Below are 13570 nucleotides of genomic sequence, written 5' to 3'. Positions count from 1 at the left end.
GAGAAAAAAAGCAAAAACAATCAACTTTAGACTCATATTTTAAAATGTGATTTCACTTTGTATGTAAGTTGACTGTTTATTTAATAAAACTTTTCTTTGTTCGAAAAAAAGCTTTTCATTTTCTTTACGTAGGAACGTATCCCTATTTTGGCCATAGTATTTTTACCTCTGAAAAAGAAGTTTCGCTTAACGAAGTAATTTTGTTATAAAAATAAAATGATGATGAAGCAAATTACTGATAAAAGGATACATTGAATGGAACATTAAAGTGGGGTTCAGGTTTCTGTTATTTTCTGCTATTTGTTAAGTGCAGTTTATCTACCAATTCCCAGAAATTTTCTAAAATTTTCAGTTATTTAACTAATTTCAGTTTTTACACAATTTATAGCAATTCCAGCAATTTTCTAACCTTGTCAGTTATTTAATCAATTATGGCTGTTTTCTATCATTTTCATTTATTAAATTAATTATTTATTTAATTAGTCTTAAAGTTCACAATTTCTAATATTCTGTTCTAAGGTCTGTTATTTATTTATTTTGGTTATATGCTGCCCTTTTTTCAATTTCTACCTTTTTCTAACACTGTAGATTATTTAATTAATTATTTAATTGGTCACAAAATAACCAAACATGTCAGAGGGCGCTGCTGTCTTTCTTTATCATATATCAGGTGGCAAACTGAATTATAATTCCTTTTAGCTAAGTTTTTTACAGTATTCAGGTATTGTTCATTTTCTATTTATCATTTAGTATTATTACAGAAAACTAATTTTGATTTTCTATTGGATCTACTTTTTCAGTAAGATTGATTTATTCTTATTTCTAAAAACTAATGTTCAGTATTATGCTTACTATTTTATTTTATTTTATCTTATCTTATTCAAAAAACTTTTATTACATCAAGTATTTCTCTGTTCTTTATTGGATTTCTGCAATATAGTACATCTGGTGTTCTGTAATTTTTTCTAAATTACTTCAAATCACTACATACTGTATTACCAGGATCCCTACTATAGGGACGGGCAATTACACTCCTGGTAAATCCAAAGTATCTCTATAATATGCTTTTTCTTTGCTATTATGTTGGATGTAATATTTCTACATTTCCAGTCTTTTTGAATAAAAAGACTGGAAATGTAGAAGGAATGTAGACTGGAAATGTAGAAATGCAGCTGTTGCTCACTTGTCAAAAAAAAAATTGAGAAATCCCTGTATTTTATTTTGTTGGGAAATCCCCGTGTTACGTTCAGTGCTATTGAACTTGTGGAAAAATCTAGATTTCAAAGTTTTATTACTATTGGATAGAATACCCCAGGCCATCCAAACGTTGAAGTTTTGTTCCTACCATCACAGTTGTACTAAGTTAATGCAACTTCTTTCATTCAGTCATTAGATCAAGGAATTATGTCCACCTTGAAAACTCATTACATCAGAAAATCGTTACAATGGATTTTGGAAAAAATTGATTCCGAATCTAATGAAGTAATGGAGACATGGAAACATTTCTCAGTTGTGGACTGTGTCAGAATCATAGCTTTATCACTAAAAGATGTAAAACCGTCAACGTTAAATGCGTGTGGAAAAGTATATGGCCATATTCAGCTCATTCAGGAAATATCGTTGAACTGGCAGAAAAAGGAATCGGTGCAATAGTAGTTTGCTACTTCATTAGGAGGGGAAGGTTTTGATGATGTGGCTACTGAAGCCCTCGTGGGTAGCACAGTTGATAGAATCGTCCTCCTATCCACATTGCATGGGAAAGACCTGAGTTTGAATCCCATCGATGACTGGAGGAATTTTTATAGGTCTTTTTCTCAACATGGCTAAGTTATTGGGCTCAGGTGAGGGCAGTGTGGTTTTTTTTCTCCCGGAATACCTGATTTTTCATCCAGCAGAACAGAAAATCAACCTCAGGTCACACGCAATTTATAGACAATACACACAGAGTAACATGGCCTTAGTCGCCTATGCTCCTAAAAAAATTTAAAAAAAGATATGATTACTGAAGACGTTCAAGAATTTCTGGTAGAAAAAGGCACGACGATTCCTTACACCCCTTTCATCTCCAAAGGGTTCGGTTACTGCTCCCCCCAAGATCATCCTGCACGTGTGGCTTTTGCGCAGTGGTTTCTCCAAGAAAGTGTTCAAGACTTGAATTTTCCAGCCTATGTTTTGTTCACGGATGAGGCTTATTTCATTCGGGAAGGCTTATTCAATCAGCACAATGCTCATGTGTGGGCTCACGACAACCCACACAGTGTGCACCCCCATGCGGCACAACATCGCTTTGCAATAAATGTGTGGGCAGGTATGGTCGGTGACTGCCTAGTTGGCCCATACCTGTTACCATCCCGCATGAACTCCGCTAAATATTGGATCTTTCTTGAACAAGTTCTACCAGGGTTACTTGACGATGTTCCAGCAAATGTGAGACACAACATTTGGTTTCAACATCACGGGGTGCCTGCCCATTATGGAAGGTTTGTTCGTGACCATTTGAACAGGCGTTTTGGGGTCGATGGAGTGGCTGTGGTGGACCCGTTGCCTGGCCCCCCACGTTCTCCTGATTTATCGAACCTTGATTTATTTCTGTGGAGGGGGCCTCAAATCTATCGTGTATGAATCACCTGTGGAGACGGAAAGGATCTGGTGGTGAGACTCGTCTGTGCTGCTGCTATTGTCAAAGAAACTCCAGGTGTGTTCGATCATGTCTGCCAATCCATGCTGCATTGGTGTCACGCATGCATCGCGTCTCGTGGTGGAACCTTCGAGCATCTGTTGTAACATCGTGAAATGCATGCATCTCGTACTCCATTGTTAATATTATGTCAAATAAATGTTTGCTGCTAATTACTGTCTTGTGTCATTTCTGCTTCTTGTGCCTCTGCTACTACTTTCCCGTGACGTGTCCGGTTATGGGTTCCTATGCAATTCACATTCCTTTAGATGTTACCTACCTTTCCTAAACGTTTGTACTAATATTTTTGAGACACCCTGTATACAGGGTGTTTCAGTTAAACGTTTCAGAACTTCTAAGAGGGGTAGGGTACATCCTGACAACTCGAAATCATATAGCAATGTGGGGTCGGAAATGCTTTCCTGAAGCGGTGTTGTACACAGAAGCACCATAAAGAAAAGAGACCGTAAGTGAGAAATCGTTTTAATAATACATGAAAAGAAGCAAAAGGTACATGGATTAAAGTAAGTGTTCGAAGTTTCTTCCACGGGCTACAATGCACGCCTCACATCTCCGACGCATGGACATCCGAACATTCTGGAATACTCCAGGCGAATTTCGAATTTCTTCGGCAGCTACTGCGATTCTTGCAACCAGCTCCTCAGCATTGTCAACAGGGGTGTCATAAACTAGCGATTTCATATGACCCCAGAAATAAAAATCAAGACATGATAGGTCGGGTGACCGAGCAGGCCAACGCACGGGACCACCACGTCCGATCCACTGTTGACCAAATGTGACATCCAGGTAGTTACGAACATCTCCGCTATAATGGGCAGGGGCTCCATCGTGTTGGAACCACATTGTCTGTTGCGTCAATGCAGAAATCTGTTCATCTCTCAAAAGTTGTGGCAATACTTGCTGCAGAAAGATCAAGTAGATAGGTCCGGTTAGACGACACGGTAACAGGTAAGGTCCGATGAGGTGATCTCCCATAATACCGGCCCATACATTGACCGAAAATCGAATCTGTGCTGCACGACGTCGTATTGCATGCGGGTTCTCGACCGCCCAGATATGGTCGTTATGCGTGTTGAAAATTCCTTCCCTTGTGAAGGATGCCTCATCGGAAAACAACACTTCAGCAGGAAAAAGGGGATTTGTAGCACATTTTCCAAGGTACCACTGTGCGAAAGCAATACGAGGTGCATAATCCTCCGGTTGCTGTGTCTGGACACGCTGCAATGGGAAACCCCGACTGCGTTTGCTAGACTTCGTGTACTCGTTCTTGGATTCCCCTGTACATGCTGCAGCACATTCTGTTCGACGGCTGGAGTCCGTGCTGTTCTTACCCTGTCCCTGTCAGCTCTTTCAAATGAACCTCTCTCAGCTAACCTCTGGTGCAGTCTTGCAAAGAAATTATGACTGGGAATACGCCTCGTCGGATATCGTTCCGCGTACAAACGCTGTGCGGCTGGCCCACTACAATTTGCAGCCCCGTACGCCAAATGCATATCGGCTAACTCTGCGTTCGTGTAATCATCCATCCTACTAACTTGGCATTCTTGTGCGAAATTAAGATTCCCTGCACTAAAGCTCGGAATTTTCGATTCTTCCCATTGGTATATGATTTCGAGTTGTCAGGATGTACCCTACCCCTCTTAGAAGTTCTGAAACGTTTAACTGAAACACCCTGTATATATATATATATATATATATATATATATATATATATATATATATATATGTACATCTGAATCCTTTGCTGCTGCTTTGAGCGCTCTGGTGCATTTGTCATATTTTTATTTTTCTGCTTTTCCTCCTGGTTTTAACTCACTGGTATTTTATTTTGTATTTAATATATATATATATATATATATATATAGACAAAAAGGTAATTATCACTGTATTTGGTAGGGGAGTTGACCTATCAGGTGTACTAACCATAGAAGAATTAAGAGAACCTGTATGCTAAAAAACAAATTACCTGAAATAAAATGCAGTTAATATCATTATTGTAAGTACCTAAAGCTGCGGGTCCTAGGACTTTATGTCCTAGGACCCGCAGATTTAGGTACAGTAGCGCGCAATTTTTCATTCTTGCCTCAGTTACTAAAATGGCTCGGCATGGCCCTGCATAAAACCTATCCAACCTCCTGTTCCACTTGCTCAGAAGTCGCGCTGGGCGGCTGATTGGTTAGCGTTACCAGTATTCAACAAGGCGGGCAAATAATTCATTTGAAATAAATACAGTACATGATATTGCAGATTTACGTTAATTTTCTTATTATCTGGATCTGTGTTCAAAATGTATTCCAAAGGTATTAAATTCACACTCATACACCATTCAGTTACATCTATCCTTTTGCTAATGGAATAACAATAACACAAAATAACCGAGGACAGCAGAGCAACATGACGACGACGACTAAACAATAATTTTTGCAAAACCTGCTAAAATCAGAAGCAAATTTGCATCCAATCAAACAATCAGATACGCAAAATGAGGCAAATTATGCATTCCCAATAATCAGCTGAAGGAGTTCTGGAGTTCAACCAGAATAATATATATGGTACTATTTTTAGCAAGGCAATGTATAGCATTCAGTGGATCTTCAAAAGATTTATATGAAAATGACAATGATAACTTTCTGAAACAATTGCTAAATATGATTCAGTTATGGCACAGCATATTCACTGTATTCAGAAATCTGAATGGAAAAATATCATGCATTATTTGGGTGATCAGATACAAAATAAAATTATTGAAATAATTTCACAATATAATACAGATAAAATGCTAGAAATCGCTAAATAAGCAAGTCATTTCTAGTATTTTGCTGTAATCACTGAAGATTAAAATAAAAATATAGATACAAGAAATCATGCTAAATCAATAGCCTTAAAAATAACATCTTATGAGTTTCTCTGTTCAATTATAATTTGGCATTATATTTAAATAAAATTAATCCGATAAGTAAAATGCTCAAAAAAAAAAAAAAAAAAAAAAGGATTCTGATATATATGAAGCTGTTGAATATATACAGAATATCACGGAATATTTTAAAGAAAATAGAATAGAAGAAGCAGTCAAAAAAATTCTTGATTCAGCTAATAATATGGCTGCTATCATTGGCATTGAAGCTTAGGTTCCAGAAATAAGCACTGAAAGGAAAAGATTTGAAAAACGTCATTTTGATTATGAAAGTAGAGATAAAGGTGTTCAGGATCCGCAACAAAATTTCAAAATTAATTTTTTTCTTTCAAATTATGGACACAAAAATTTTCTCGTTAACTGAAAGTTTTACAAATATGAAAGAACATGTGAATGGAGTTCTTCAAAATTAAAATTAATCAAAAATAATTAAGATCGAAAATGTCTCAACAGCAACTCTCTAATTTGGCAATCATTTCAATAGAAAATGATCTTTTGGAACAAATAAACATAAATGAAATAATTATTAAATTCGCATCTCTTAAAGCAAGGAAACAAATTTGTATGATTTTCCTTTTATTTTATTATTGCACTATTACTGTGATTTAGAATTTAAAGTTTATTTTCAGAATGATTTTATTATATTTGTTTGTTGTTTCATTATATTATATGTGAGATATGTTGTAATTCTTTTCGTTTTCAATAAATGAATAATAATTATTTACACCTTATTTTATTTTTTTAATCCAAATATTTTGGGGTGGCAAATTTGAATTCACTTACTGGCGGCACATAGGGTCGCAGTGGCCCTGCATCTGACCACTGAATATACTAACTGCATAGTCCTTAAGATTTAGCAGAGGTCTTGTGAAATGCTAACTTGCAGACTGTCAACAAAATTCTCAACTTTGGTACTGCAGCACCCTTCAGAAACAGTTTGTTTCAGCCTTTTATTAAGCCACCATTTTCATTGAACGGCCTTTTGAAAGTGTTGAGAGATGAAATTAAGGTTGTGAAACCTAGAGATTATGATAAACTGAATAATTGCTTCAAATCTTTATTATTTTTAAACTGTCAATATACAGTATTTTGCTACTTTTTTGTTGTGATATTAGGTTTGCATTTTCAGAGATTACAAAAAGAAGTATGATGATCTTGGTATCTGGTATGAACATAGATTAATTGATGATATGGTTGCACAAGCCTTGAAGTCTTCTGGAGGCTTTGTATGGGCATGTAAAAACTATGATGGTGATGTGCAGTCAGATGTAGTTGCTCAAGGTAGGTATATTTTATCAAGGAACCTTATTAGTTTTATCCTTTGTCTTCTTCCACCATTAGACTTCCCAAATACCTGTACTTGCTCACCTGTTTTTTTTTTTTTCTCTCTCTCTCTCTCTCTCTCTCTCTCTCTCTCTCTCTCTCTCTCTCTCTCTTATTTCAATATCTAGCTCATACCTTGCTCTTCCTACTTTCATAACCTTTGTATTTATTCTAATTGCAAACTTATCACAACTTTCCTTTAGCCTATAATCAATTTCTGCAATCCTTCCTGTTTCCTTTATTAAATGCCTTTTTAACCATTTTTTCTATATATACATTAGAGGAAGTCTGGGACAGAGAATACCCTTTCCTATCCTACATTTTCAATGTAACCTTGTCCTGCCCTAACTGTTACTTTTTGTCTGAATTCATTCTTATGTCCACCTAATTCACTCCTATCCTTTCCAGCATCCAAGTCTACATGATTACAATCTGTAAATGTATCTCCAGATTTATAAAATATATACATACATTTTTGTTCACATCCAGAGGTCTTTCTGTCAATGTTCTCATCACATCTTGCATCCATTGTTCCCCTCCTGAAACCAAACTGTCCTCCCATATTTTCTCCATTCTTCTTATCATCCTCCCATTTAATATTCTTACCATTATCCTTGCTGCATGTAGTATCACACTTGTAGTGCTAAAATCTTTACATTCATTGCATGGCTTTTCTTTTTTAAAAATCTTCTGGCCATTCCCCTTGCTCACACATTAAGCTGCTTAATTCTTCTAAATCCCATAGCCTCCCTGGTAACCTTATAAACTCTGCTAGAATTCCATCAAAACTACTGTCTTATTTTCCTTCATTTCCTTTAATGCTGTGATTACTTCATACTCCACTATGACTGGACTCCAAATTGTCTCAATCCATTATTTCTACATTATCAAAATCATCTTTCTGCCTCTCATATAACTCCTTATATATTCCACCTATCCCCCTCCCTCTTATTCCTCTGGTTTTCTTAGTATCTTTCAATTCCTTCTCTCAATAACTCCCTGGTGTCTTCCCTTTTTTATCCATGCTCTTATTCCCCCCCCCCCCCCCCGCCCCTCTCTCTCTCTCTCTCTCTCTCTCTCTCTCTCTCTCTCTCATACATTAAATTGTATTTTCCTAACCTTTCTAATTCCCTACAAAACCCATCCTAATATTCCTATCTTGCTCTGTCTGGTACTCATCTTTATTAATCACTCAATACCTCCTCCTGCCATCTTTTGTATTAGTATTTTTCCATTTCTTTCTTTCTTTTCTCTTAACTTATCCTCAGTCACCCATGTTTCCTGGTCTTAACTCATGCCTATATCCCATTTTTTCTTTACATTGTCTGTTAAACTGACTCATTTACCATTTATAATTTGATTATCCATCTCATCACTTTCTAATAATAGTCTCTCTTTTCCTTTATTTTGCATCTATAACATCCTCCTCTGTTCTTAATTTCTCTGTATTCTATCCTTTAGTGCCCCTCTAATCCTTTTCAACTTTAATTTCACATCCATTATCACAATATTATAATCAAAATATGTCTTTAATATTTTTCTGTATCTCCTATCTTTTAGCAACAATTGAATTGGTTTTTCTTGTTCTGTAAAAAAAATTCTCTTTTCTAGGCAAGTTTCACTGCCAAGTGGTATAGCATATATAGTGCCATCACTGTTTGTATCCATCATATCATGTCCCTAAAAAAAGTTAAATCAACAAATATATCTGGAAAGTAGCCAACTTAAGGACACCAAAACAATGCAGCCGCAGCTGTTCAGTTTAGCAATTAAACTTGAAATTATTAAACTACATTAACTAAAATTTAGGGATATTAACTAAAAAGTAAAATTATAAAAATTTTATAGAAATATGCATCATTAACCTACTGATATGTTCAAGGGGTGTCCATAATCTGATGATCACTCACTATTCTACTGTGAAAATTGTCAGTCAAGGTTACCTAGAAGTAACATTCTTTATCCTTATAGATTTTCATGAAATGCTGTGTAACCCTAACCAGTCATAGCAATGAAGGCAATTATTATTCTCTTATTTAGCTAATGATAAATATTGGTGGGTTAGATGAAATTAATTTGTAAATACCATAAGCCTAATTTAGTGTAAATATGTTAGAAGATGTCAATATATGTATCTCAGATATGTCAAATGCTAATAATTAAATATAAGTAACATTCAATAATCCCATTCAATTAAAAAATAAGTAAGTGATGCAATTTTATGGTGGATTAAATTTCACAGAATTTATTCAGATGTTAATACCAGTTGTATGTGCGTGTGAGTGATGAACAAAACCAAAACTTAATTTACAGTATATGTGAGGAGTTCCTAGGATATCCTGGTGGGTTTTTTTATTATTATTATTATTTTTTTTTTTTTTGTTTTGTTTTACCATCTTGAAACAAGATGGTCAGCACCACTCAAACATTAAGCACCATCCATTTATACCTATTCGTGTTTAGTAGCAATTCAAACTGGGTTATAATTTATGGTGTAGCTCCCCCTCCCCAATATATTTTGACAGCAGTGTTTTTATATAAATCCACTTCCCAAAAATTATAAATAATACCCCTTTAGAATTTGTGCTTATAATTCCATCCCAAACCAAATCTGTGAAGAAGGCCCAGAATATCTTGATAAGAGTGTTTTTTTTATTTTAATTCACCATCTTGAAACAAGATGACTGCTGCCATTCAAACTATAAGCACCACCCATTTTGAACTTTTGTGTTTACAATCTAATCCACACTAAATTCAGTGTATTGGGGATATGCTAGCATATCTTCATTGGGGATGTTTTGATTTCATTCAGCCATTTTGACACCAAGATTAAAATAGCATATATTAAAATATATGCTTGATTATTAGCAGTGACTCTTCACACATTAAGAAACTCCGGATTAAACAGCTAGGTGGCAATGATCGCAGTATACTGATATGGAATTAGCTTAAAGATATAATTAATGTTTAGGAACCTCTTTTAAGATAACTTTATTCTTCTTGTACTTAAATTTCCATATGATGAATATTTTAATTAAATGAATGAAGACTACAAAGTTTAAAAAAAAATATATATATATATACAAGGTGATTCACTACCAGTGCGACAAACTTGGCGCCTCCGTAGCCAGGTTGGAAGGAACAGCAGTGCGTAGCACACTCTTCTTGATTAGACCGGGGTTCAAGCCTGTCACCACCAAATACGGAGGATGCGGAAAGGTCAGGGAATGACCACCGCATATCCCGGAGCAATATGGTCTTAGTTGCTAATGCTCCTAAAAACCAAAATAACAACAACAGCGACAAACTTGCAGGGGGTGTTGGGGGCACAAAGACGAATCGGAATCGCATAGCATTGCAGGGTCCGAAATGCCTTTGTCATGCGGTAGAGGACGTTGAACGGGAAGTCGCGTGAAAAGCGATCCCGCTGGAAGTCAGCATTTACGAACCGTTTCTGTTGAAGAAACCAAGTAGCAAAAGTCCTCCGGAGTGGATAATCCGCAGGCTCGAATGATTGAACGCTCTGCAGATGGTATGAACTCATTTGGTTTGTTGACAGTATCCTCCATACAGTGGATTGGGAAATACCCAATCGTTGGCCTATCGCTCGAGTACTCGTACTCGGATTGCCTTCTGCAAGATGTAGGACATTCTCCTCATTGTCTGGCGTCCTCGTCGTTTGCTCTAAATTCATGGTACCTCTCGTGAAACAACCAGTCTCACATAACCTTCTGTGCACACGTGCGAAAATCGTATGATGAGGAGCACGCCTGTGCGGGAAACGTTCCTGGTACAAGCGCAGAGCGGCGCACCCGTTACAGTCCGCAGCTCCATACGCAAGGTGCATGTCGGCCAGTTCAACGTTTGAATACTCGTCCATCCTACTGCCTCGGGAACTGGTTCGCAAATGCTGACTTCCAGCGGGATTGCTGTTCACGCGACCTCCCGTTCAACGTCCTCTACCGCATGACGAAGGCATTTCGGACCCTGCAATGCTATGTGATTCCGATTCGCCTTTGTGCCCCCTACACCTCCTGCAAGTTTGTCACACTGGTAGTGAATCACCCTGTATATATATATATATTTATATGCAGTTGCAAGCAATCAACACCCATAATGTCTATAGAATATTAAGGATAATAGAAAATTATTAGAAAAAGTAAATCAATCCAATAATGATACCATCAGGGACCTAAGAAAACGCAAAAAAAAAAAAAAAAAAAAAATTAGTGGTTGGCCCCAGTTGAAGTCATCTAGATTGTCGGTAAAAAGCGATAATAATTTTTTTTTTTTTTTTTTTTTTTTTTTTTGCGTTTTCTTAGATCCCTGATGGTATCATTATTGGATTGATTTACTTTTTCTAATAATTTTCTATTATCCTCAATATTCTATATATTTATATATATATATATATATATATATTTGAATAGCATTTAAAATAGTTGGAAATGGAATCTTTCATAATAAAATAAAATAAAAAGATACAGCATACATCAGAGGCAACAAAAAGCATATTTCTCTACATGATGCTTGAAATATAACTATACAAATGGGCACCTCTGTAGCCAGGTGGGAAGGAGCAGCAGTGCGTAGCACACGCTTCTTGATTAGACCGGGGTTCGAGTCCGTCACCACCAAATACGGAGGATGCGGAAAGGTCAGGGAATGACCACCGCATATTCCCAAAGCAATATGGCCTTAGTTGCTAATGCTCCTGAAAACCAAATAACAACAACCATACAAATAAATTAGAATAAGAGTTAAAATAAAATAATGCCAGGAGTATGGCAAGACAAGAGTGAAAATAGTCGAAATTAAACCTAAATCAAGCAAACAGGGAGGGAAGAGAAGGATAACAGGAGTAAAAATATTGCAGTAGAAACTAAAATAATTTAGAAAATCTAAATGTAAGAATAATAATTCATTGAATTTTGAAAGCCAATTAAATAGAAATTTAATGGCACCCCCTCTGACAGGCACCAGATCCAAATTTATGTGAAATATCACCAACAGAGATGTTAACCACTACAAAAAAATAAAACAAAAATGCTATATTTTATATAACTCTTATTCTAATTTATTTGTATGGTTATACAAATATGCATATATATATATATATATATATATGTGTGTGTGTGGTTTGTAGAATAAATAACGTGTCTGTGAAAATGGAAATGAAAAGTACACAAGGAGCCAGAACTAAGAGAAGTTTAAAGTATAGTAGAAAGTGGAAGTGAAGTAGTGGTTAAACAGGTGAAAGAATTTGAAAAACCTAGTACAAAAATGAACTGGGACTGAGGTGTGGGGGGGGGGAATATATATATAAGTAAATAAATAACACTATATTTCAGATATGGGAGGGCAATTTTAGCATGAGGTCGAATCAGGGGATGGCAAATATGCAAAATCTGAATATAGTAGATTAAAAAAATATATATATGATACATAATCAGGAAATTCATCAGGGGACTACTCTTGGCCATGTATCAGGCACTGCGTTTCCAAACTTGTCTGTAGCATTAGAAAAAAGGGGGGCAAATATGCAGCCTTTTATCGTAATACTAGTAGACAAGGTAGTCCCTACGCAGTGTAAAAACTACAAATTAAAATAAATAGAAATTTACAAAAGTGTAATGTGGAATATAATACAAATATATGTGAAATGTCGAAGGGATGAAAGGTAATGAAAAAGTATAGACAAGCAAATGGTATAGGGAATGGTAAATTCTAGGGGAGGGGAAGGGGAGAAAAGATGTTCAAAAGAAGGCGAAAGTAGCAATAGGATTGAGGTTAGACAGGAGCATTCGTATCACCCTTGTATTGCACTAATAGTTTTACGAACGGAAAAAAAATAGAAAAAGACAGTATAAAGAAAAAAAAGTGTAGCAAAAGTCATTAAAAATACTGAACTTACTGGGCGTGTAAGGCCCAACCTTAAAGAAAGGGTTCTGGTATAAGCAAACGTTAGTAAAAATGGGTGTTAATACCATAAGCTTGTAGAGAAGAAGGGAAACCAAAACTAAAAGTTACCTGGAGTCGTTAAGTAGAGCGGAGGAGCGACGTACACAGCCAAGATGCAAAAGGGAGAAACAGTGACAAGTCACCGAGTTTTTTTAGATTTGGAAAAGCAGATAGGGATGAACTCTATCATTGAAAAAAAAAAAAAATTGAGAAAGATGGCCTAAAAACCTGAAACGTCAGACAGAAGGCCGCGGACATACCAAAATGTGAAGGAACATGCGAAACAGAAAATAGAATAAGAATAATTCTGAACTACAGGAGATAAAAATCCGATGAAGTTTAGATGATCAGATAACAGGGTTTATAAATTACGGCTCCAAACTTCTAAAATGACAAACCACAGTAGAAAGAGAAAGGCACATCTGCGGTTGATTGGAGGTTTAGTGAATCCATTGAAGAGCGTGACAAACAATCAGCAAGCGAAAAACTTTTAATGGAAACAGAATTAAAAACCTTGAAGAAGAAGAATTTTCGTATCCAATGATAAAATTTATTCACCAAATAAAAGGCCTGGTTAAATGTCAGAGAAGCAAAGTGCCAAACCAAGCGGTTGTAATCAGGGAAGAGACACACTTAATAAGTCCAGGAATAAAAAACTATAGGTACAAGATTCC

At 36.0% G+C, this 13570-nt stretch overlaps 1 protein-coding gene across 1 annotated transcript in view; it reads left to right on the top strand.

The window, feature by feature from the left end:
• LOC150085479 (isocitrate dehydrogenase [NADP], mitochondrial-like) overlaps window positions 1-13570 on the top strand; it is a 153196-nt gene that overhangs the window by 89481 nt on the left and 50145 nt on the right. The window contains exon 7 of the mRNA XM_090374064.1: window positions 6742-6893. Within this exon, the coding sequence (XP_090230190.1) occupies window positions 6742-6893 (152 nt within the window). The remainder of the gene's footprint in view (window positions 1-6741; window positions 6894-13570) is intronic.

This window comes from Mastigoproctus giganteus, chromosome 5 (assembly GCF_048544385.1).
Source record: "Mastigoproctus giganteus isolate SK-2022 chromosome 5, ASM4854438v1, whole genome shotgun sequence".
In the NCBI taxonomy this organism is placed as follows: domain Eukaryota; kingdom Metazoa; phylum Arthropoda; class Arachnida; order Uropygi; family Thelyphonidae; genus Mastigoproctus; species Mastigoproctus giganteus.
The sequence above is the reverse complement of the archived record's forward strand: the minus strand, read 5'-3'. Positions and strand labels throughout refer to the sequence as shown.